The following is a 26,491-nucleotide window of genomic DNA, read 5'->3' as shown; positions in this document are numbered from 1 at the left end:
AATATAAATGATTAATGCCGTCTGAAGTTGTTTATTTCCTTTATTTTTTTTATTATAGAAAAACTATAACCCCCTTAAAACAGGAATATATACACGTGAAATAATTACGAGAATTTTTGCGCGATTCTTTACCGTTAAAGAGATATTTATATCAAAAAAGTAGCGCGAATAAACTTTATTTAAATTAAAACGAGAGATGCCTGTATAGATAACGACAGCCCCAATGATTTCTAACACAAAGAAAAGTGTAACAATGATTTAACAATATTATTTAATAACTTCCACCTCCTCATTTTTTCCTGCGTTAGTCATAGATAAGATCCTTCATTGAAAAAATTAATTGCTATTACCATCACATATTGGATAAAAATATCATGAAAGTTATTTCTACTAGTTATAAGATAAAACGTTCCCACTAAAATTTTTTGAAATTAGTCAAGCAGACTCTTTTTGCTAACTGAAAAGTATGGCATGTACATACATTCTCATCCGTTCTTTAAAATTTTTAAAAGATACGCTTAGTTTGAATTGCTAGTCCGCCGAGTTAACTGTACTGTTTTAATCACACAGTTTCCACTTGACCCTTTCTACGTGGCTTTGATTCTTGTCCCTGCGGAGACGTGAACGATGTTTCTTCAGAGTGTTTCCTAATCACAGACGAAGACTCGCTGCTATTCGAGCAAGCACCTTGGCTGTCCCTCCTTTCTGGACACACGTGTACCACGTTCAGTCCATTGGACGTGAGAGAAGCTTTCCGAATACGCATGTCCTCTAGGGGGATCTCCTCGCTCCGCGGCCTTGGCATCTTGGGTGAACTGTCTCTAGATCGTAAACCGTTTTCATGAATCCTCTCGTTCGAACTGGCATCATCGCGTTTGGAACTCGACGATGCCACCGGCCTAACATTCTCCCTACGCATTTGTGCCGCGAACCCAGGAACTTTGTTTACCGTGAACATCGGCCTCGCTTGATCCCTTGGTCTCTGACCACGTCCGACTATACCTAGGAAAAAAATTTGAATCAATCATTTACAAAGATTCTGCTGACTGATTTTTAGCTTTGAACTTACGTTCATGTCGTAAACTACGCAAGGCATAATTCGGTGGTGTTGAACAATGAGGCATACTTGTCGGAATATCCAACAATCTTGCAATCTGGTTCATCTTCTTTTGTCTTGCTTTTATTCGTCCCTTTGTCAACCTAAATTATTATTTGACCGAGATTTTATTAAGTAAAATAATAAATACGACTTTGCGTAAAGTTTGCTACAGAACCAACCTTTGTTTGGCGGCCATACATCGAATATGATCATCGAAAATAAATTTAGCCGACAGTAACGGTATACGATTGCCCGTACTGCTGCTTAACGGCTTGTAAATTATCAGATATAAACATCTTGAATCATCCTTGTCGCCGGTCACATCAATGTCTTGTAAAAAACCAACTAACTTTGCAACACCCCATCCAAGTTTACTGATATCAGGTTCCACGAGAATCAATTGCACAACGTCAATGACTAAGAAACGGCGAATTTTCTGGCCGTCTTTCCACACGACGGTGCATGCAATCAAATCACTGTTATCTGTAGACAAAATTATAAATAACAAATCTTGCGTTTATCTAATTTTACTTATAATCACAATTAATAAATAAATAAAAAAAAATTACATATTAAATATCGCAATATGTTAACTTTATCGCTTTTTAAGTAGTTAACTATATGTGTGAGGGAAATAACTTTTACTTAGATCAAGAACGTTGTTGACTTGTACGCAATTAGCCGGATTAGTCAGTGGTAATTGAGTTTCCGCTTCCATATTGAGTGTCAGAGATAGTTCTCTTATCAAGAAGAAAACTCTTATTGCACGACGTGCCCTTTCCACCTGCACAATCATTCACGATTTTATTCTCTTATCATAAATTACAATGTTATTTCTCTTATATATTTACCTAAAAGTATGTTTTTATTCTATTTCTACCTACCTCACCACACGGCAGCCTTTTGCTAAATTCAATTCCAGTCATAGGTGTGCCTGTAGGAGGCAACAAAATATTGCTATCCATCATTAACCATTCGACATTTAATGGTCGTTTTTGAATTTCGCTATATTCATCTTCAAACATGTCCAAAAAAATATCTTCACTCTAAGTAAAATTAATATATTATTAGCATAAATATATTTAAGATAAAAAGCAAAGAAAATTTGTGCAAGCGTATCTTACAATTAGTCTAATTTTAATAATTCACCTTGTAAAAGTTTTTAAGCAGAGACGTGCTTTGTTCTTTCGCTGCTTCAATAACTGCTAGATGCGATTCCCGTAATAGGCATTGTCCTTCGGATACCGTCAGTTGTGTTAACAGCTTGATAGTTAACTCCAATGTAATGAGTCTCACTTTGGAATCTAACAAAGAATTGATATTCTTTACAAAACGTGGAAACTTTATGCGTAGTAGGTGTAAACGTTAAATTCACATATATTACAATGAAAAATATTGATATAACTCACTTGTTTGACAACTCAAAGTTATAATATGAATCAACCTCTCCATGAGTAATTCATTATAAGAATTTTTCGTCGACATGTCATTATGGAACGGAGACAGGATTATATTCAGAATTTTACGACTTATACCCTGGTAAATAATAGAATCAACTTATTATTATGTAAAATATTTAGGAATAAGACAGATGAGAACTTATAATGGTTACCTGATTATTAGCTAATGCATATAATAGGCAAAGCGCGAATAATGCAGTATAATCATTTTCTGTGCATAATAAGGAATTGGTTATTGTTTCTAGAAATGGTTTTTTTGCTAAGGATTCGAATAAGTCATTTTGACTTTGATGAGGCATCAAAGGGCTCTCCAACGCCAAGCGTTGCTCTTTCTCCTCATCCGTCACATTCAAGTGCTTAATTTCCTCTAAGTCCTCTTCACTCGGAATACTTGTATTTACAGAAGTTGAAGCATCGTCAAACGATGTGCTTGGGTGATTGATATCTTGCGTATCGTCAATTGTACTTTTATCTTCTTTTATATTTCTTGTACTGTTTTCTTGATCGTAAGACTCTTCGGGTGTTGAGCGCATTTCATTTGAAGTCTCCAAAGATTTTTTCAACGTTTCTTTCGGCGGTGAAAAAGTAATAGACTTATTCGAGGCTATATCCCCAAATTTTTCCAGAACCTCATTCGTTCCAATTTGAATCGTCTCTAAATCGGACATGAGCATCACGGCTGCTAACGTATGTACAAGAGGTCCGTGCGATATTATCAAAAAGACTTGAGAAAGTAGAAAAAGCGCTACCACAACACTGACGTGTTTTCTCTCATCCTAAAAATTCAACTTAACTTATATAATTATTCCTATAATGAAGGAGATAAAAATTCGATCCTTACCTGAGTTTGGCACAAAGCGTTTTTGTATTTCATCAGAGAATAGACATACAATGGGACTAACAGTTTATTTAATAAATGTTCCGATAGAACTTTGTTCAAGTCCGGTATGTTTAAACATAATATGTCGTTTAGATAATGCAGATGATCCAAATGTTCCGCAACTAAATCCGACAATCTATTTTGACTCTGGTGACTAGAAGGAACATTTTATTAATAACAGAAAAAGAGACGTTTTAATATCGAGACACTTACTCGGCATCGTTCCGGACACAAGTGTCTAGTTCTATAATGTGATCCCCGATAAACCACACGAGATTACTGAAATATGGCGCGGCTGTGCGATCTCTTATGAAGGCTAGCATAGATGCATCTTCGACGCGATACACATTTAGCGTCAGAGTTCTCACGGCTATGCGCACCATACCTTCCGAATGATTGAAAAATTTGATTGCTTCTGTGTACAGTGGAAAATCATTGGTATGCTAATGACAGAAAGAAACCTATTACAATCTGGTCAAAGGCAGTGAATTTTAGTGGATAATTCTAATACAGGCATATCTGTATGCATCTTATTATATATTTCTTTAGCAATTATTCAGACAATCAACAAGCTCAAGCTAAATTAAAGCACAGAATATCATTATGCGTGTACCTCGTTTACCTCATTATAGAAGAAATGGATAGTATGTGCGTTTAATTTCAGACTCAATGTCTTCAGGAAACTGATGTAATACGCCATTACTTCTTCATCGCTAAAGTCAAATTTGTGCACTATTATACTGTTCACATGATTGTTACTCAGTAGATAATCTGAAAACAAAAAGATTTCAACAAATTGATCGCTTGGAAGTTGCTTATAATATAAAAGAAAAAAGCTTTTACAAAACTCACATAAGGATGTTTCATTGCGTATGTTCTCAAACAAAATATTTAACGTTTGAAGCAACTGGACGCACACGTAGCTCCCACATTTCTGCTTCATAATACGCAGGAAAAACGAAAGCATGTTTTTCTCCAGAAAAAAGCTGTAAAAATATATGATATATATATTTATACCCTATTATGTTACTATATTTTATGTCAAGGTATTAGCTTGGATTTTAGAACGATATCATCAATAAAGATCCAGAGATGGCAATGACGGCATTGTTATTATATCTACTAACTCGAATACACTACTATCATTTTGATCGCCCCATATGAGAATCTCAGCTATCGAACGCAGAGTTTCGACCAGCAAACCTCTGTTGTTCTCAGACACGGTCTGATTCTTCGACAAGACATTGTACAGGTACCTGGAATGCAAACACAAACAAACGCATTTGTAAGTATAGCTTTTTAGCGACGCAACAGCGAGCAGCACATTGGCTGACCGTCCACACGTACTTAAGGTGCTCCGGGGAATGCGGGTTCTTGGGCTTCCAAAGCCCGCCGCCGAACCAGCTCCGACTGCGAAACATTTTCAGCTATCTCGAACGGACGTGCCCGCATTCGCGTTCCATCCAAGCTCTACCTCCTCCTGCGAGCAAGAGTCTCTTTCTCACGCGACAATCGTAGAGACATACCGTTCTGTCCAGCTCGTGTCCACTGTACAAACTAGCAGCGTGAACGGCATAACGATCTTAGATCACGAAGGATTTTATATTTTACATCGCCATCCAGGTTAAGACTTCGAGTCTACCGCAAACGAGTCGTTCACTGCCTCGTTATGCGCACGTTAAGCGTCCGTTCATCGTGTCTTTGGCCTGATGACACGTTAATCTCGCTCCTTCGGCCGAGCCATTGATCGTTGAATTTTACACGACGCAAAACAGAATCCAGATTGATTCGACCTGCATTAAGACGGAGATCACGATTGACGACTGATGAATTACGAACGTCTGAATTTGGATTAGGTTAGGGTTAAAGGTTAGGTTAGGTTAGGTTAATATCTGGTCACCATAAACTTTACATAGATAGGCTAGTCCATTTCTGTCAATGTAGATCTCGATTTAACTTATTTTTTTTTTTTTAACTTTTTGTATGTATAGCACGTGTATTTTTTTCTATAAACAGCTTCAAGCAGATTGCTAATAATGAAGGTGCTAGAGCTGTACAGTGGCATTGGAGGGATGCATTATGCGCTCCGTGGTAAATTTTCGCGCAATCGTATATTATGAACCTTATTATCTCTATAAACATTAAAATCAATCAACCTGTGTGATGTTAACTTGTCTTTGTTATGCACGTTGTATCATTTCAGAGAGTGGAATTGCGGCAAAAGTCGTCGCAGCAATTGACATAAATCCTGTTGCAAACGACGTGTATCGTCACAATTTTCCAGAAACTGCTCTTATGAACAGAAACATACAATCTATTAGCGCACAGGAATTGACCAAATTGGATGCAGACGTTATACTTATGAGCCCTCCGTGTCAGCCTTTTACTAGATTAGGATTGAAGAAGGATGCGCTTGACAACAGAACTTGTTCCTTGCTGCACATTTTGAACCTGATACCAGAATTAAAAAACTTGAAATATATCTTGCTTGAGAATGTCAAAGGTTTTGAAATGTCTGAAATGAGGAACAAACTAGTAAACTGCATAGAAAATTGCGGGTATACCTACAGAGAGTTAATATTAAGCCCGTGTCAATTTGGTATACCAAACACTAGACACAGATATTATTTACTGGCGAAGAGGAATAATCTGAAGTTCTGTTTCAAACAGTCCTCGCTTGAAAGTAGTTTGCCGCCTGAATTGTTCGAGTTACTGCCAAAAAGTAAGCACTCGGTATTGGCAGAGGAGAAAGGCAAGATTAATCCGAGATCTGGTAGATTGTGTTACACATTAGATAATATTTTGGAAAATACTGAAGAATCGAGATATTCGCTACCTTCTAAATTGTTGCAAAAGAGAGCATGGGTGCTGGATATACGAACGTCTGAGAGCAGCGGTTCCTGTTGCTTCACGAAAGGATACGGGCATTATGCGGAGGGTACAGGATCTGTGTATTGCCCGTTTACGGATGACACAATCGGATCGAAGTATAACGAAGCTGGCAATCGGGAGAACGATTCGGATACGCAAATGCGGATCTTGTCGGATTTGAAACTCAGATTTTTTTCACCTAAAGAAGTGTGCCGATTAATGTGTTTCCCAGAAGATTTCCATTTCCCAAAGCATATCACGGATAGACAAAAATACCGACTACTAGGAAATTCAATAAATATTCACGTGGTTAGCAGATTAATACATTTATTATGTACTGAAAATGAAGATGCATGAAAAATCAATGGAATTGCCATATTCTCCACCCATTGTCCCATAGCTCTCGATGCTCTTACAATATTTCCTATATATTCTTACATGCTAAATCAGAGAAGCATTTTATATAGTATTGTGGTAGGTACGATATTTGTATAATTTAAAATACCTAGAGGATAATTTGAATTCTAAGTTATATGTACAAAATGAAGTCTTTTCTACAACTCTACAAAATAGAAGGAATTTGTAGACACAATTGCAACATTAAAACATTCACCAAACCATCCTGTTATCAAATCTATTCGTAATATATATAAATATATGTCGTAGCTAATCGGTATATCCAACTTTTTTTTACATGTTTTCCAAATCAGGTGGAATAATGATCTTCTTTTCATGGGCAAATTTTTTCAGCGCTTGGTATTTCGAATGCCAGGATTCTATCTCTTCCCTCATACGATTGTTGTCCTCCTGCATATTTTCCATGTCGCGATACTCCTGGGTCTTCTCAGACTCCAATTCGTCCTTCTGCTCGATGCGCTTTATGCGACAGCTAGCCGCATACCCTCTGTTCTTCAGGGTGCGTCTCCGTTGCTTCATACGTACGATCTCCTCTCTGGACAGCCCACGTAGCTTCAACTGCCTGTTCAAGTCCCGCACCGATATCGTAACGAGCTCGTCGTCGCTAATGTCTAGACATGGGCCAGGTGAAAGCGGATCCTGTATCAACAGGTAGTACAAAATACTTGATGAAAACTCGACATTCTTGTAGCGGACAGTGTATGGAATTATGCGCCTCGTTTTGCTCATTTGATAAAATTATGCAACATTCAAGTTAAACAATGGAAATTTATACGTATGACTTGTCAATTTTGCTCTTCAAAAGCTTGCATTTGTAAAGGTATCGAGAAAGAGGCTCACAGGTACGCGATACGCTACGTAAACATACCATTTTGATCGATCTCTTGCCATCCATAACTCTCCCCGAGCCCGGTGGTTTTTCACGCCCGAGAACGAAATAGTCTCGAAAACGCCCGGATTCCCCTGTCTTTTGCGTTTTCCCGATAAATATGCTTAGTCATTCTCGCGGACCTGAAAGACCGAGCTCGCCGAGTTCCCCACTGTTGGTACAGTTCTAAAAACATCAATCCCGTATGTATGCAATTAGCCTATATTCGGTACAAAACGTCGCCTACAGCTTTTATTTTGTTCTTTGTCGAATTCTTGAAATTTTAATCATGTTGCATATCCAGTTATTAACTTCTTTAACGTATGGGTATAGGAAATTATCGGTTGTAAAGTGTATGTATTCAGACATGGTTAGAGTACCATGGAATACATAAGATGCAGAGAACAAGGCGGGAAACCTGATTGGTTACTCCATGTTGTTGACACAGTTCCTGATATATCGAGTAAAACGTGATTGGTTAAAGTTACAATAATAGATATATATACATACGTTCCAAAATGTACTGACAGTACTAAAAATATATAGCATACTGCATACGTAACGTGAACTATAAATTTTCAGTACTGTTAATACATTTTGGAATAATACCTAATATATGCTTATAATTTTTACTTTTTGCTACTTTACGTCAAAATAAAATAAAATAAAGGACAAAGCATCTCGTAAATTATTTTTTGATAACTAATATTTTTATATGCAGATTTTTATAATTAGAAGATTATTTTTAAAAAATCATATCATTTTATTTAAAAAATGGCTATGAGCTTTATGTGACTTTGAAAAATCAATTTTTTCGAAAATTGATTTAACGATTATTTGTCTCTCTCCAGAACATTGTTTTAAATATTTTTGCCGGGCTTAGTTTTCGAGATACTCGAGGTATTTTGTTTTAGACACACTATAGCTCTGTACACAATTTATACTGCACATTTTTAATACTCCAACTTTAGATGATCTATATATAATTCATGTCAGATTATTTACACTTAAAAATTTTTAAAAATTTTCGGATATAAATCTCGCTGATACAGTTCTACTTATAATTTCTTATGTCATATATTCTGATGAATGTGTGTATATTTTCTATAATAATAAAATAATTAAGGACTCTTAATAATAATAAGAACATAAAAAGAAATTGGCAATAAGAGGGTCGACGCGGTTATTAGTGCGTAATGTCAAAAGAGAGATATAATTTGCATATTACAAATTTCCGGACGTTTCGGCTCTTCTTCGAGCCATTATCAACGGTACAACAATAAACCATTCTCCATCATAACCACGAGCCTTCGGATTAGGAAAACCATGAGAACTAAATGATTGCTATCAGATAGTCCGGAGAACGGAAGATGGTCAAAAATATAAAATTACATTAAAGATTAAAGTGTCCATGACATGTTGTTGTCACGATAGATCGCACGACACTGTATAGCATCTGATAACAATCATTTAGTTCTCATGGTTTTCCGACCTCACAATCCGAAGGCTCATGGTTATGATGGAGAATGGTTTTTCGTTGTACCGTTGATGATGGCTCGAAGAAGAGCCGAAACGTCTGGAAATTTGTAATATGCAAATATATCTGTCTTTTGACATTACGCACTAATAACCTCGTCGACTCTCTTATTGCCAATTTCTTTTTATGTTTATACTACAAGATTATAAATGGGATATCTATTATATATAGTTATTCGGATTATCTAGTCTTTAACGCTAAATATAATTATTTAATTTTAAATTTTATTTTTATTTATTTTGTATTGAATGTTGCATAGTCCCGCAATATTGTGACGACCTGACAATCGAATGATTTATAGATTTGATATTAAATATGAGCGAATAAAGGTTAGAGAAAATAAAGGAATCACAATGCATAATATATGCGTATATTAACTAGCAAAAAATTAACGAAGCTTATGTTAGAATTGCATAAATATTATACTATATCGCCAAAATATTTTACAGATAAGTTATAAATATGATAGTGTATAATATGTAAATAAATAATACAAAATTCGTGAGATTAATTATTAGAATCTCTTCGTTACAAAGTAAATTGTACCTATCATTTATTTCGTTCCACTGACAAGAGATAAGTTTAATAATTTGATGTTTTGTGATCTCTCTCTCTCTCTCTCTCTCTCTCTCTCTCTCTCTCTCTCTCTCTCTCTCTCTCTCTCTCTCTCTCTCTCTCTCTCTCTCTCTCTCTCCTCTCTCTCTCTCTCTCTCTCTCTCTCTCTCTCTCTCTCTCTCTCTCTCTCTCTCTCTCTCTCTCTCTCTCTCTCTCTCTCTCTCTCTCTCTCTCTCTCTCTCTCTCTCTCTCTCTCTATCTATCTATCTATCTATCTATCTATCTATCTATCTATCCTCTCCTCCTCTCTCTCTCCTCTCTCTCTCTCTCTCCTCTCTCTCTCTCTTTCTCTCTCTCTCTCTCTCTCTCCTCTCTCTCTCTCTCTCTCTCCTCTCTCTCTCTCTCTCTCCTCTCTCTCTCTCTCTCTCTCTCTCTCTCTCTCTCTCAACGAGAGGAATAATACAATGCAAACATAACATCTTAGTACTTACAGTAATAACTGAGACTTTATTCACGACACGTTCTCTACATTAATTTCAGTACAAATGCGAGCTTCTCTCGCTTTAATCCATGAATCTACTTCTTGCAAAATATAAATTTAACAAATATTACTGCTCTTAATGTAACGTCAAGTTAAATTAAAGCAATGTAGAGATGGATTTAACGCAATATAATCTAATACAACTCATGTTCTTTTATTCGCTCATTAATTCAAAAGATTGTGGAATATCGAAATCTGTACAGTAATTAGACATTTAACATTGCTATGTAGATTCTTGGCGTTATTTAAATTTTATGATAATCTAAAAAAATATAGTAGATATATAGCAACATTATATCTATATCTCATAAATATTTGGCATAGATAGCAAGAAAACAAGATTTATTCATTACTATTTTATGTAATTTTATTATGAAATAGATAAAATTATAAAAATAAATCAATAATTTTATTTAATGATTCTCCTAATGCAAAAATAAAACAAAGAAATATTATAAATTAATTGAATGAGTTAAAATGATATTTGTTAGTACAATTAATACAAGACGATAGAAATTTTTGTTCAGCAACAAAAATTTATACAGTCTCACCAGAGTATCATAAATTATACAATATAGGGGAAGAACACGTATATCTTGAAATAAATCAAATTTCTCTAGGGATTTGTCTTTGTTATGTATAAAAATAGAGAATCGATTAGAAGCGTTTACAAGAGAAGAGAAGATAAGGTTTCGCTTCAAATAAAAATTTATATCTATGTAAATACATTGAATTCAAATAATGGTTAGTCCTCTTATTTGTGTCAGATATGTATATTTATTAAACATATTGAATTAAATTATCATATGCATGATATACATTATACATATTCACACGTTTAAAAATAAATCAGTTACTTTAATATTTCCATCGTTTTTAATAATACGAATAAATATTTGAGGAAAAAATTGTACAGTGCAAGGAGACAGGTATTATAATTAACAAAATGTTTTGTTCAAAATCTTTCTTTTTAGATTTGAAGATTATTGATGTTTTTTTTTTTAATTTTAACTATCTATTTTCATTATATTATGTTACAATGGATGTTAAAATAATTTAACAATATGATGGTCACATAATCTTGAATGCAAAATTTAATTGCGTTTAAATCATTTTAATATTTTCTTCAAGTTTATATAAATATTTTAATTATAACGTACTAATTACTAAATTTATTATTTAATCAGCATTCGTATCTAGTTTCTCTTTATCTTAGGCTTGATGCTTTCAGCGCTGTAAGGATCATTCTATCTTCGTTGCACATCGAATATCAAACAAAGATAGAGCGATACTTTCAGCGCTGAAAGCGTTAAAACGAACGCAACCTTAATATCAATCCCATAAACGTTTGAAATGTGAAGTAATTTGATCTCTCTGCATTGATTTCCTTAACACAAGAAATAAATAATGTTTCTTCTATAACACTCGGATAAATTGTCGCTTCACATGCTCCAATTATTTTTTATAAAACTCGCATAGTTATTTGTGCTTTGACAACTCACAATAAATTTTTGAATACAGTTTTGTATTGGAGATTATTTGAAAGTCCTGTTATATATTTTCTTGAATTTATCTTAACATTATATAATAATTACATTTGAAGAATCTATAATATTATAAAATGACCATCTCAAATTAAAAAGAATATAATCTAAAACTATTATAAATACTTTGTTAATCATATATTATTCATACTCTCACACTAAACAACTTCTTTTTAAAACTACATTTATTCGTTAGAAATAGTGAAGATCTTCTCTATAATAAACCGTTTTGTAAGAACACTTCGCGCACATATGCAGCGATAGCAAAGCGAAGAGATTAAATCCTTTTTTTGTTCACGTAAAAGAAATTAAACTAGAATCAGAACCAGACTTAATTGGTAATTAATTCAATTGACAGAATTGCATAAACCAAAATTTTGAACTATTGTACCTATAATAATCCAATCCTCTTTTCATGCGATAAACAACAAAACATTAATGATTCTATTCATATTAACAAAATACTTCAGAACTTCGATTAAATTAATTGCGTTCGAAGTAACTCTTGATAATTTGGCAGTCTGACTTATCGTTGATCGTTACTACTTGCAAGCATGCATAGGTTCGTACTATAACAGCTATGACCACTTGGACAAACAGAAGATAGTAATAAATCAAAATTTCTAACTATTTGATTCGTTCTATCTAATCCAATCTTTTTTCCATGATAAACAACGAAACATTAATAATTCTATTCATGTTAACTCATTAAGTTCTAGGAGGCCTCTACACGCTTTTCTGTTTTAAATCCTTACAATTCGGATTCTAATCAAAATTTTTAGACCACAATTAGTATTTAGGGATAAAAAGAATTGTTCTTTCCGAAAATCTAGTCAGTAATTAGGCGGGACATATGAAAAAGAAAAGCTATAAAGGTTAAAAGAGAAAATAAGAAAAGTAAGTGATTGTCTTTTGACACAAATATTCATCTAATAAATAATTTCTCCCTTCTTGAGTAGAATAAATCGATGCAATTATTATTTAAGTGATCTATAAAAATTTTATTAGGAAGGTAGTCGGAATTATTTAGTTGAATATTTTTCAGTAAGAAAGGAGGGATTACTTTTTTTAAATTTTTCTCAACCTTTATATCTTTTTTCTCAGATATCCCATCCCGTCCAGATTTTCGGAAAGAGCAACTCTTTTCACCTTTGAATACAAATCTAAAAATTTTAATTAGGACCCGAGTTACACAAGGATTTAAACAAGAAGAGCGCGTAGAGATATCTTAAAACTCAATGGGTTAATAGAATAGTTGAGAAATGACTTGATAATCGCCGATTAAATTAATCGGAGTTTGGTCGAAGTCACCCTTAATAGTTTGGCAGTCTGATTCATCATTGATCATTACTACTGACAAGCATGCACTGGTCCGCACTACGACGGCTATGATTACTTGAACAAAGAGGAGACGGAGGAGTAAACTCTCTCCAAAGTTTTCTCATTAACTCTAAGACATAACTCTCTCAAAGTGCAGTGCAGTGAGTATATTAAATATTACATATTACGTCCACACGCGCATTACGTATCATATTACGATGATCCTTCAAAGAAGGATGTTTCAAGAAGAATGTTAATTATTTGTTACGAATTTCTAAAAAGGCTCCGAGTTTTTGTCTCTCCCCGGTTGTCACGCAGAAGTCATAATGAAACTGCAGCGACTTCGATGCTCGAGCAGCCAAGTATGACTTCGCGCGAACGCTCCTTTTGATCCCCCCAAAGACACTCTCGCGCGCAAGCGACTAAACCATGATGCTCTCCCTTTCTGTCACTGCTCCGTGCGGCGGAGTTGCAGCTTAACAGATGCAGTTCTCCGGTGCGGTGCCCGCAGGAAATTGCAAGTCAACTTCCAGCGACGGCTATACGTCGCCGACACGGAGGACGCTCCGCGTCGCGTCGTCGGTCGTCCTCGGACGTCTTCGGGCGTCGCGTCGACGTCCCGTCGAGGCGCAGCCGACAGTTGGTGGCCGGACGTCGCGACGAGTATATCGCGTCGGGTGTTCGCTTCCGCGCGGTTGGCTCCTGCCAACTCGATCACCGCACTTGACGAGAGAGAAAGAGAGAAAAAAAATTCGATAACCGTCCCCTCCTCCCTCCCCCCTCCCCGTGTGAAAATCCCCGTCCGATAACTCGTCCACACGTGACCATATCTCATCGGACTGTGGAGGACTTCCGGCGAGGGGAGCGCGCTGCGGAAATGCGTGACGGATTACGGCGCTTACGCGGTTGACACTGATGGTCTGTATGCGAAAAAAATTTTTTTTTTAATGGGAAATATTAATGACTCGCGATCGCGAGCTGTCGAATAGAATGCATAAAGGGGCTGAAAAGGGGGATGACGACGGGGCGCTCGCGCGCAAGAGTTGCGGGAGGGATGAATGTAGCGACAGGATAATCCCGCCTTGCTCGAGTAACAGGAAAGATCGTTCATTATTTTATGTAGCGAATTTTCCGATAGGAATTTAAATGCAAAGCCGAAGGGAAGTTACTGCCTTCGCTTATTATTAAGTGATGCGAAAGCGCGAACGGTAGTCGTAAATATCCTTAAGAAGGATAAGATTTATCTTCGCATAGTCGAGATGTGCAAAAAATCTCATATAGGGATATATTTTTACACGCACGAAATTTTACGGTGAAAATTTAACGAGAGATAAGGATACTTTTCTTCACGGAGGCGTGTAAATGGAGACAAGGGTGGTTACGGAATACACGATGAGCTTGTTCTTGTTCGAGTGATTAAGAGAGTTTGTCTTTTTTTTCTCTTACTGCGGGAACGTCTTGCTTCCACGATGAGATCGTCCGCCCTCGAAAAAGTGAGAAAATAGAAATAAATGTAGTGCGAGCTTCGGGAGAGGAGGATAAAGAACCTCTTTCGTCACTTAAGTAACAGAGCTGAGATCTTCGACCCCGCATATATTATTAAAAGCCCATAAAAATTCAGCGGGGAATGGTGGCAATTCCTTCTCGCGGAGATACGAAAGGAGGGTGAAATACAGTGTGTGAGGGAGTGGCAATCTCTGGATTATTCAAGTGGCCCGAGAGGACATTTGTTTTTATACATAGCCGAATACTATGTGCTGTGAAAGTTCAATGAGGATGCGAGTGATCGCGATGCAGGGTGAAGAAGGTAAAGGCGCCAAGGCGTAGGAGGACGTGTGGAAGGGGAAACGAAGGCTTCCTGCCATTATTAGATCGCTGCAGAAAAAAAGTTTATTCTCGTGTTTCCAAAAGCAGATCACCATAGTGTGCAATCTCTGCACGAAATCCGACTAGGGCCTTCCCATTCTCGAGACGCGCGAAAACTCGATTATCAGCCACCGAACGACGGTCGGAGAAAAATAATATTTCGATGTTATTTACCGGAACAGTAATTTAAAGTTATTGGAAAGTTGTGTCATATACCTACATCGCTTGATGAGACAGAGAAAAAGAAAATGTTAAATTATCGAATATTTGGGAGGAAATATCGGACTGCTATCTATATCTATTACGTCGTCGGAACTCCCGGGGAGAAAGCTTGCCGGGTAGTTGATGCTGATCGAACATTTGGGTAGGTCCATGCGCGCAGGATTCTCTTTTGCCCCTTACTTTCAGTAAATTTATTTCGTTTCTCACTTACGCGATCTATTCTGCATACCGCATTCATTTGTATTTAAATACATCATTTTCGATTCTATATTGCTAATTATATCTTTACGCGCGATATAAAATTTTCGAGAATATAAGACTTCACAATTATATATCTTTTCTCTTATTGATTTTAATACTAAACAGTGTATACTTAAATCTATCTTTCGTACAAAATTATATTATAATCGATTGGATAAAATTCGGTTGAATTTTATAATAACGGCTACATTTTTAAATAGTTATTATATAAAATTCAAGAGGAAACAACCTGACGGTTGCGAATTATTACAATAAAAAAGAGAGACTGTCGAATGCAAGAGCTTTGCACAAGCTTGATACTCGTAGCATGTTTCACTACGAACTGCGAGGTATAATCGGACAGTTATAATAGGACAGTTATGCATATGATCATACATAGCTATAGGCATGTATACCTATAATTATAGTGATCAATAACACGTATATACCGTATAAGCACTTATCGCTTTGTGACTTGGTTACGGATAATCGTAGTAAGGACGATATGTAAGACGATACAATTACCCCGATTAAACTATTACTAAACTGATAATAATCACATGACACGTATTAGCAAGATATATAATGCCGGTTAAACAGTTCGACTACTTTCTTAGGAAATACGATTTTATAAATGTACACAGGGTAAAATAATGCGATTGCATCTCAAGAGTGACGCGTAATGAGCATGGTCTCGTCCAATTCTTCTTCCCTCTTCATCTCGAATTGTCCGGTGATCCCCGCGGTGATATAAATCGCACTTAGTTCAATATTCACTGACGGGAAAGTCTACTGCCACCGCACGCTCACACGGTTTATCGTGCTACATTGCAGCTCATGGGGATTTTCGTGTTATCCACAATCTCTACGTTTCGCAATAAAAATGAGACATATATTGCTTCGGCAATGCTACTAATAAAATTGCATCAACACTCCAATCATTTACTTTTGTCGAAACTGAAGCCGCGAAAGAATTGTTTAGTGTGAATATTAATATTGAGCGGTAGTTGAATTTTCCACTGACAATAAGATTAACTAATATTAGTTTTTGTATTTGACAACAATCATTTAACAAGATTGAAACAGTATTGCGATACAGGTGCTATATCCAATATATGTACAGTCTCCCTAATTTTATATTTCGGGTCGCTTTGATATTCTACCCTGTTTTTTGTCTATTCAACTCTCAAAGCATCAGTAGGTATTGTATGAATAATTCAGGAATGACTTCACGCATACTGGCCATTTGTCTTTTGGTTAAAAAAAGGGGGCTGAGATCTTTCAAATACCGTTGCTAGCAAGCAACGTGAATCAAGATTATGTCAAGGGCTTTTAAGCTTTCCAGTTCCTCTCTTCGTTTCTCACGAAGTTTCTCGATTTGTTACCGCAGCTTTAGTTCGCTACGTCCGTCGAGAACTATCTGGCAATCCCTGCTTTTCAGATTTTTTTTTCCTATTGCTTATACCTTTCTATCGTTCCTACGTGAAGTTCGATCTCGATTGACTTAATTTCTAGTGGTTTTCAATCTTAAGCAAATCTTAATTGTAACTTAAGACAATCTGTAAGGAATCTCGTATCTATTGTAATATTATTCCATTTCCATTTCTATTGTCTCGTCACTACACGAAAATCCATTTTTTATCGTGACAACACGTTAGAATAATCGATTTTGCTGATGTCATCAATCACTTCAATACAATCTGTTTTACGGACAAGTGATACGTCTGCCAGACGGTACGTTTACAAATTGATCATATAAATTATTTCATGTGTCAATTAAAATTTGAAATAATACGAGGATTTAAATGATACTATGTAGACTCTCGCAGAAATTGTGAAAAACGTTAAACATTTAAAACAGATCGAATTTGTATTTGAAGATAAATTGCGTAATTGCTCGTAAGGATAAATTATCTTCAGAGTGAATTATTTAGCTGGGCATACAGTAAACAATAAACATGCAATCAACGATAGGTGATTAATGTATGGCTGCTTATTGAATTTACTCTTAATCGTGAGGTTTTTAACAAGTGTAGAAAAAGTGCGGTAAACAAATAAAAAAATTTTAACTCTTTTTTTTCGACGAAAGTTGCAAATTCCGTTTACGCACGCATATTACGATTAAATATCATTTTTAATATAATAAAAAAAACGTTTAGGAAACATTTTCTAGACACGGTGTATCTACAGATTTTTTAAAATTGAAAAAAGAAGGAATTGCTAAAAATATATCGTGTATAGTATCGGTGGCCAGAATATAGTTGTAATAACAAGAGCAGTATACGGAATAAGAAATGTCACTTGAAAGCCAACGTTACCAAATAGGGTTGAGTGAAAGTAAGTTTAACTATGCCATGCATTTAAAGTTGGACTGAAGAACTGACATAAGCGCAGTAACTTGTCTATTATTGCGTTGAGTTTTTTATCGCTATGATTATACGAATAACGAATTGAGTAACTCGGATTAGAAACAGTTTTCGAAAGCCGGTCATTTAAATGACTTAACATTAACCATGTGAGTGCCGAGATGCGAATTTAATACCTTACGCGTGTAATGACTTCGGTCCGGTAACTGAATCAATAAAATCTCATTGAATCATCACATTGTTAACTGTTACGTGGGCTTAATCGGATTTGTTCACTAGAGCGAACAATACGACAAACGTACGTTATACATTTTTCCTTCAACGGAGCAGTTACATAATGCAGATACATACTGCATTCATTAGTTAGTATAAAATATTAATGCATTTGATCGAAATATAATCGTCTGATAAAATACGAAAACTAATATTATTTTTGAGAAGGATGACTGGTGCTCTGAGCAAGCATATGATTAAAATAATGCGTTGCTAACTAAATAATCAACAACGGTTACCTCCACTTTAATATAAATCAGAAAACAGTAATTTTTTTTCAACGTAGAAAAATTATTATATTCTTCAAGAAAAGGTACCCTGCACGAATTTGACGAAGCATATCTGATAATTTCTTCAGCGTGAGTGCTGGCAATCAAAGTTTACAGTTTCGGAGGAATGCTTCTCCACCTTTACATCACCCGATATATGACAGCCGAATGTCCGCGCGCCATGTTACATCCTGCCAAGGATTCCATTAATTTCTACCCAAGCTCCTTGCAGCGGTTGTTGAAACAGTTGCCCTGAATAGTTTCCGCGGTTCGCAATGTTCGACGAGCTAACCCTGCTAACCAAATGCGTCGTTAGGTGCTTCGCTGCATCTCTAGAATAGTTTTCGGACATGTGACAAACGACACTCAACGACTGCATTACGCAGAATTACATCGGTTCAAACGTGCGTCGGCAAAACAATAAAAACCTCATTTGCGTTACTTCTCTACAGTGAATATAAGGTCTTTGAGATTTCTGCAGCTTGTTTTGTAATTTTGCCCAATCGTGTTTCTTTTTCTCTAAAAAAAAAAAAACAAATGAAGCTTAATTCTGTATTCAAGTGCTGAAAGACACGAGAAAATGCAGCATGGAGAATAAAAAATTATTTCTATTTCTCTCTCTTTTTATATCTAATTGTAAATGTAGAAGTCTCCAGGACTCCAGTGTGTAATGTTCACAGTTAAAGGTTGAACGAAAATTTTCTCCGGACGTTTATCACGGTACGTCTGACAATAATTTGAACGATCATGTATACGACTCCAAGTGCGAGTCCAATAACGATTCTTTAAAATTCTCCGCGTTGCTTCATTATATGTAGTTATTTACGTATCAAATGGCCACGACGCAGAATCCATGGGGACCTTTCGCCAACGCAAAAGCCAAGCAAATCCCTGTAAATCAGGCTCTGTTTGCACCAGTCACTCACCCTTAATCCACACTTTCTGACTCGGCAACCAAACCCGGTAGACGTCATCCTGATGAATGTTGACAAAAGCCCTCAGAAACCGTCTCGTGTGTTATCGATAATATCTCAGATGTCGGATTTCAGGATGGTAATTAAATCGGCAAAACTGATTTTCTTTTCAACACACAGTAGGCAGCAAATTAAATCTTTCTCTTCTTGGTGGGGAAGAAGATTCTCATCCTGGACGGAGCATATATTTTCCCTTCAAGTACTCATCTCTCGACATTCATGTAATGTAAAATGTAACTGACATCGATATGAGAAATTAATTAAGATTACGTATTCGAAATTAACAATAATTAAACAAGATAGAACTTGATATAAAATCATAATATCAATAACAGCGTCTAAGCAGTGTCTGCGGTTTGTGTAAGATCGCGTCGAATCATTTTGAGATTCAAGTTATCGTGTTTTATGAAGTTTATACTTAGACGAAATTAATTAAAACGTTTAACAGCCGCGTTGAATTCATCGAACGACTTCAACATTCTTGCCCCATTTCGATTGCAGTCGGGCTCCACTGTGGGATACAATCCCCGATCGCACTCTTGACCGCACATCACGATTGCATTGCACGCGCGGTATCCGCGCTGCGCGCGGCATGCATTTTCATGAAATTGTGCCACGTAGCTGTGTCATTATCCGGAGCCCTACGCGCATTCCGTTGGGTTCCTTCCGCCTTCCAGGAGGTACAGAAATTGCATTTTCATACCGAGGTGCCGTTGGCACAAGAGTTTTCACGAGCAACGGACGCACGACTGACGAGCGCGCATTTCGCAACATTTTTCTCGCTGCTTTTAACGCGCTCATAAAACAGTGCACAGAAACGCGAGATCCTTCGCGTTGTTGGGGTTTACGGGAGACGGAAAGAAGGGAGAAAAGGGAAACGCGTATTTTCCTCCGTGGAAGAACGTTGTCAGAGCAAATAAAGGTATATGTGTATATACATCTAATTTTAAATGCAACTTTGTGGCAAAACTGCATTCATAATATTTTATGTCTGTGTGAAAGAAACGTATTCCCACGGTTGATACAATGGCGGAGTGTCTTACGGAGTATCGTAAAAGGTGCGTGATATGCGTCATTTAATGACAAAGCGACTTTTACATCGTCATTAAATATAATAATGCCCTCGCAAATGTAGATATGCGCGAAAGTAAACACGTCTCACATAACAAAACAAGCTAATTGCGAAGGGAACAAATAATAATGTACATGTTTCGCAAAACGTGCGGCGCGCGCGCTCGCTCTTATAAAAACTTCTCTCAAATTAATTCGCAATTTCTGTCTTGAATTTAACGCGAGTTCCGCGAATGTCGAGTCGATAAACATCGTGTTCGTCATTAAGAGGCATTCAAAACCACGGTGAAATTACGCCCCTCGTGATTGGAACTTCATTGAAACTGTGGCAAATTGCGAGAAAGTTTCTTCACAGCGATGAGGTGAAGTTTAAAACAGTTTAGTAACAATCGTATTCTGTCCCTCTCATCTCATCTTCTCTCTCTCCTCCCCGCTCTCTATCTGTCTCCTGTCTCTGTTTCTTTCTCTTCTCTCTCCTTATCGGTTCTAATACATAGAAATAGAGGGATATCCTACATTCCTGGGTATTGCCAGCGGCTAATAATCATTATCCAAGATTATTCCTGGATTCAAATTCGCAACCAGCATGTTCCGGGTTTGATGAAACTTGTTATCATATTATTTATTTATCTGAAAACATATTATCTTATTAGTGTCTCGTACAAAATGTCACGTTTTCTTTTCATTCTCTTGCACCGTTGTTGTACAGAAATATCGATCGGGAGTAAGTGATATCACATTTTCCAAGGCTGCTCGATCACGCTGACATCAACAGCAGCGGCGAACAAACAGGGGGTAATATTTTCGACGTAAATAATTGTTCGGCACCGTGAATCCGACACCAAACAATATTCTCTGCCTTTCGTGCCTCGCCGAGCGGATCTCGTCAGCTGAAAATGAGTGACGTCGCGAAGCCAGGCGTGCCGGAAGTCGCTACCTGATCGCAAGGTCAATCGTTCCTGAGATTGAATGCTGATTGGCTTCGTTTCGAGGTATGTCGCGATACCCTATATTTGCGCCCTCGACGTTGTAATGCCTCTTCCGTACTAACGAGGCACGACGTTATGAAAGTAAAACTGAAAATGAAAGTAAACTTTTAAAGTCTACGTCAATAGAAGACTGTCGGTTCTTTTAAGATAATTGCAATTTTTCCGCGTTATAGGCTAAATTACGTAATATGACGCTTGGTCGGTGCAAGGAAGGAGTTATTTCAGTCGTGATTTATTATGTCAATCGAGAAATATAACGGACAAAGAGATAATGTAATTAATGATAGATAGGGGAAAATGTTCAATGAAAACTTATCTAAATGGCTGTCGCACATATAATTGTATCAAACTGAGACCTCCATTTATCGCCTAACTTTTCTTTAATTCCTACAATTCTTGTAATTTGTGTTTGATGAAATTAGAAGGCCGGATAGAAACTTTTCGACGTGATTAGTAAATAATAAGATTTATTTCGTAATCAGTAGTTATTAGTTCCATTATTGAGAGTCCTAAATTAAGTCTTTCTTTTCATTTGTTTTCTAGTTCACGTAAGTTTGGGGATTAGTAATAAGATTTATTTCGTAACCAGTAATTATATTGGTTCCATTATTGAGAGTCCTAAATTAAGTCTTTCTTTTCATTTGTTTTGTAGTTCACGTTTGGAGAAACGGATTGCACGGGAAAGCGGGGGGGGGGGGGGGATTTCGCCTCTCAAATATATTTCTATTCCTACACTCCGCTTTAGTGTGCGGTTGTTACGCTTCCGCTATTGTCAACGCCGATAGTCGATGCGAACAATAAGCGGCATTCAAAAGCGTGTATAATTCACGGTGGATCGATGAGACTCTTAAAAGATTCTGGTTGGCGAGGGCAATAAACGAACAAAGGTGTGTGTTTTCTCCATTTGGAACAAACGAATCGCGAAGTCGCCCGATGGTACATCGGCCATTTTAAATAGCGAAATTTTGCGTGACGCATTCTCCCGATCGAAATAGAACACCCTGCACAGTCATGCAATGCCATGGTGAATCATCGGCAAATACTGCAAATAGAGATTGACGCATTGTTAGACTAGAAAAAAAAAGCTTGTTCGACTCATCGTGTCTATATATAAATAGCGACCGTCGCAAATTTGCGCAACAACCCTTCCTTCATTAAATACGCGGCAGCGTATACGAAAAATATGTATAAAAACCGTCTTCGCGTATTTAATTCTACATATGTTCGAAGTGTCGAAGTGCAATGACAGTTTTATGCAATAAAAATAATTTGCACAAAACGCCGCTTCGGCTCCGACAATCTGCATTTAAATCGTCGCACGTGGCGAGATTGAAATCTATCGACGTTCTACAATGTTTATAATACCCTTCGTATAATATAATCGTGGAATCGATATACATGAAACGCAAATAATAATATACTATACCGCTACAATATATCGGGGACATACGGAGGAACGTGTGGCGTCCTGACCTCGATTCCCCCCAAAAAAAGCCGAGGGGTTAGAAGTCGCAGCATCAATCATTGTCTGCGCGCTATATCTTCTTGTCAATGCTATCGGATATACAAGCCGATTTATTTCGACCCATTCTCTCCAAACTCGTCGCTCTAAAATCAACGCGCACGAACGTTGGCGCGTTAAGGGAGAGCGGTCGAAGCAATTTACGGTGATTGGGCAATGAGGTGCATGTTGAATATTAATCGTCGCTGAATTAATCGCGAGACGTTATGTCAATACCGGAAAACCTCGCGCAAAACTGAAAGCTAATATTAGAATATTCTTCGAGCGATAAATGGGACTTAAAGTGGTGGCGGCTTGAGCACTTCTTACCAATATATTTTCGAAGAAAACATCTATGCCTCTGTTTGTGCGATCGTACGGTAAAAAGATGAAAGGGGAGCGCCTCTTCTCGTGTGTCAGCAATCAGCACAAATAATATTGCTCATTGATTGTCGGATAAACAATCCGTTTGTACTTCTAATGCGTTCTCGGCAGCGCACGGGATAGAAACTACTTTTTTTTTACAGCTGCGAGAAATTAAATTATTTATTTTAATTAACTGCATATCGCGCGTCGCCGTGGCCTCCTGACTTGTCGACGTGAAAGTTAATGTCACGCGCGAGGCAAAATACGTGACGTTAACGCGGTATGTTAATATCAATTTTACAGGCAATCAATAGTGTGTACAGCCAACGTTTTATAATTTCCAACTAAATGCAAATTCCGGCTAATTTTAGTCTGGTTTTGTGTTTTAATATAAAGGCAGCTCGCGCGCTTTGAGCGTCGGAGCTTGTTACATGTTACCTAACCAATCCACTTTGATCTCTCCGGCGAGAGATCGATAAATAGCGACGGATTCCATAATGGAATTTAATCCTTTCGACGCTAGAACGAGCTTATAATGGCTCCGACCTTATTGCGAAAAATTTGCCTAGCTTAATACTAAGGATGTGTAAATTATGTTAGTCGTGGTAATAAGCTGTGTGCGCGACGCTCTTCCGCGCATTAAAATTCATTTACACGAGCGAGTCGTACAATGCTCGCGCCAGTCTGCGCAAAATTAATAATTTATAGCGATTTGCATTACTTAAATATTTGGCAAATCGGCTTCTCGGTAATATTACAACGGCGATAACTTCACTGTGTGTATATATATATATCGCATTAATTTAAATCATCGATGTTGCGTTTATCATTACTTACGCATAAATTGCAATTACAATTTGGCTTAAACTCGGTGGAACTCGAAGAATCTGGTACATTGTTCCCTAATTGAATTAGGCATGTGCGGTGAAGCGCGTATTAACGCAAGCAAATAGATGGATTACTGAAGTAATAGTGGCGGAAGCCGGTAGCTTGTAACAGCACCAAATAACTGCTACCGAGAAATGCGCAGTGATCGAGATACAGGACCAATTAATTAATCGATCCACAAGTTTACCCATAAGCAACGCCCATGCACATGCGTCGCGATCGGTATTGCATCAACGACGGTAAACGCAATCAAAGAGATTGGCATCTCTGACCTCGCGATAGGACTCTTCGTTTATCTACATTCTCTCTTCTACATTCAATTACATAAATTCCATTCGAAACAGTTTATAGAATTAACGATCCATTAAAAAAAAAAAAAGAATATCTACAAATTAGCTAAATTGCGACATTAGAACGTTAATTATATAGTTATATTTCGATTATGTTCGCAGGTGTTGGGAGCATTGGGACGCAAAATGTCGAGCGGCGACAAGGCTTCACCAGGCCTGACCATCGATCGCGCCGCTTTTCTGCTTCTAAGAGTGAAGAAAGCCTTCAAGAAGAAGAAGCAGCAACGCAAGGAGAAGAGGTGAGTGCTTTTTCCGTTAATTTAGTCGGCCGGCTGACGGTTTCTATGAAGAGAAAGAGCTAGAGATGGAAGAACAAATGTATCCCCAGGAAAGATGTTTTCAAGATAGTTGCTTGAAGCTGTCTCAGCAAACCGATTTATAGTGATGGGCAACAAAAAGAAGTAAATACGACGCGGTACGAAATTGCTTATTTTCCTTCGCGCCGGCTCTTCCGTTCGCCATTCTCTTATCCTTAAATTACTTTCGATCCATCCCCTTTATGTCGAAGAATCTTTAAGCGCTAGTACGATTATCTGACGCGTCTCTACCGGTACTCTATCGAAATCGCATTATGCTATAATCTGTTGGCCCAAGGCGTCGAATAAGTTTTGTTAGCCTCATGCCGGAGAGAAAAAAAGGATAAGGCTAACGAAATCGCGATCGATCTAGCGAAAAGGGAGCCTTTAGAAGCGACATCGTTCGTTAGTATTATCAAGAAAAGGCTTTGTGTATTTCCGATGACAATAGCTTTAAAATGCAGCATGCATACACCCTATATAGGGGACATCCTATACAGATATGCTCTGAATGGCTATCCGTATATCGGCCGTACCTTATCCACTCGTGATCGGTAAACAAGCCGACCTGCTATCGAACGCAATTCAATCGGCAACAAATTGGCCCAGCTCCAGCTTATCGAGTAGCACATCGAAGTCTCTATTAATCTTTGAGAACGTCCAAATTGCTCAGACATTTAATCAGAAAATTAACGAACAATCCGCCGAGCACGCGCGGAAAACGGCAGTTTCATTTCGTTCGCGATATTAATATTCCATGGCAGCTTGGTTCTGAATATTCATAAAGCGGCCACTCGAATGTAGATATATGCGTTGAGACCCAAGGCAACGTCCCATGTTTCTCATTTAATCAGACGGTTATTCTTCAGTATCTTTATTTAAACAATGTATCCTTCGGTATCTAAATTTAAACACGATCCTCGTGAATTTTGTATTCATTTAGTTCACAAAATTGCGACACTCGTGAATTTCTCGTGATGGGATATTTTTATCATGGACCGAATTATTTCGAGATATGATTTTATTCTCGTTCATCAATTATTTCATAAACTGCAAAGTGGATAAATTTAACTTCGGCAATTTGTAAATTTGACTGGTGACTCCCTCCGAGCTTTAATATCTAATTAACGAGGCGGACCGGCGGCTAATTAATTTCAGCCTGCAATAACCCAAAGCAGTTTCCGGGAATTAGATAATTCGTCGATATTCCTCTCCGGTGACCCGCATGTCATGAATGCTTGATAACTGTTAAGTGTGATTGGGCCACGAGTAAAGCAAGATACGTGCGAATTGCGGCGGCCGCGACTGAAATATCTACATCGTGTATCGAGAAAGATTACGTATTTACGCTATTGACGTGCCGTGATTACACAATTTCGAGAAAATATGCAAATGCGATCAATATTATGTTTTGTAATTCTGGCTATAATGGTAGGGCAGTTAATTAAATCCAATCTGTAATTTGAGCAATCTAATAATAGTTACATCAGTTTCGGCTTGAGTGTGCCCCCCCCCCCCCGAGTGTTCGAGTTCACACGCAGATCAAAGGTTTTTCCGTGGCCCGGGTTTTATCAGTGCACCCTCTTCATCTTGTCCGGGACAGTGATGGAGGATTCTCTCGAATTTCTCGGATCGTTTTACCTCTGGTGTGCGAAAAGCCGATTTTGCAAAAGCGTCGTTTAAAAATTTCACACCGTGCCGGGATGGTACACGAAAAGCGTATTACGA

General features: G+C 37.4%; 4 protein-coding genes across 10 annotated transcripts in view; 2 read left to right on the top strand and 2 right to left on the bottom strand.

Annotated features, from left to right (window-relative positions):
• Window positions 1-22: 22 nt before the first annotated feature.
• On the bottom strand, window positions 23-5,267 carry Ema (C-type lectin domain containing ema). Of its 3 annotated transcripts, XM_071712476.1 has the most exons (15): window positions 4,787-5,267; window positions 4,567-4,695; window positions 4,292-4,425; window positions 4,053-4,210; window positions 3,653-3,882; window positions 3,401-3,593; window positions 2,712-3,335; window positions 2,509-2,635; window positions 2,249-2,403; window positions 1,984-2,145; window positions 1,745-1,883; window positions 1,279-1,582; window positions 1,070-1,200; window positions 950-1,002; window positions 23-821 (listed from the first exon to the last, which is right to left on the bottom strand). In XM_071712476.1, exons 1-15 carry the CDS (start codon window positions 4,858-4,860, stop codon window positions 672-674), a joined length of 2,763 nt encoding a protein of 920 aa, XP_071568577.1. In that variant the 5' UTR covers window positions 4,861-5,267; the 3' UTR covers window positions 23-671. The 3 variants fall into 3 exon arrangements, with proteins under 3 accessions (XP_071568577.1, XP_071568575.1, XP_071568576.1); XM_071712474.1 differs by having other exon boundaries at window positions 23-1,002; window positions 4,787-5,265; XM_071712475.1 differs by having other exon boundaries at window positions 23-1,002; window positions 4,062-4,210; window positions 4,787-5,264.
• Window positions 5,268-5,329: 62 nt separating this feature from the next.
• Mt2 (methyltransferase 2) lies at window positions 5,330-6,675 on the top strand. Its single transcript, XM_071712479.1, has 2 exons — window positions 5,330-5,530; window positions 5,643-6,675. Exons 1-2 carry the CDS (start codon window positions 5,476-5,478, stop codon window positions 6,665-6,667), a joined length of 1,080 nt encoding a protein of 359 aa, XP_071568580.1. The 5' UTR covers window positions 5,330-5,475; the 3' UTR covers window positions 6,668-6,675.
• Window positions 6,621-7,934, bottom strand: Maf-s (MAF bZIP transcription factor K). Its single transcript, XM_071712480.1, has 2 exons — window positions 7,596-7,934; window positions 6,621-7,366 (listed from the first exon to the last, which is right to left on the bottom strand). Exons 1-2 carry the CDS (start codon window positions 7,620-7,622, stop codon window positions 7,001-7,003), a joined length of 393 nt encoding a protein of 130 aa, XP_071568581.1. The 5' UTR covers window positions 7,623-7,934; the 3' UTR covers window positions 6,621-7,000.
• Window positions 7,935-13,541: 5,607 nt separating this feature from the next.
• Wake (wide awake) overlaps window positions 13,542-26,491 on the top strand; it is an 80,025-nt gene continuing 67,075 nt past the window's right edge. For 3 of the 5 annotated variants that reach the window (XM_071712487.1, XM_071712488.1, XM_071712483.1), the window contains exons 1-2: window positions 13,542-14,010; window positions 24,570-24,706. In XM_071712487.1, the coding sequence (XP_071568588.1) occupies window positions 14,008-14,010; window positions 24,570-24,706 (140 nt within the window). In that variant the 5' untranslated portion in view covers window positions 13,542-14,007. Of the gene's footprint in view, window positions 14,011-18,723; window positions 20,969-21,082; window positions 21,366-24,569; window positions 24,707-26,491 lie in introns of those variants that run through there. The other 2 variants (XM_071712484.1, XM_071712485.1) reach the window with 2 other exon arrangements.

Source organism: Temnothorax nylanderi, unplaced genomic scaffold (assembly GCF_030848795.1).
Source record: "Temnothorax nylanderi isolate EJ_2023f unplaced genomic scaffold, tnyl_v1.0 TNYL_tig0110_pilon, whole genome shotgun sequence".
In the NCBI taxonomy this organism is placed as follows: Eukaryota; Metazoa; Arthropoda; class Insecta; order Hymenoptera; family Formicidae; genus Temnothorax; species Temnothorax nylanderi.
Note: the sequence above shows the minus strand (reverse complement) of the source record. Positions and strands in the feature narration are given on the sequence as shown.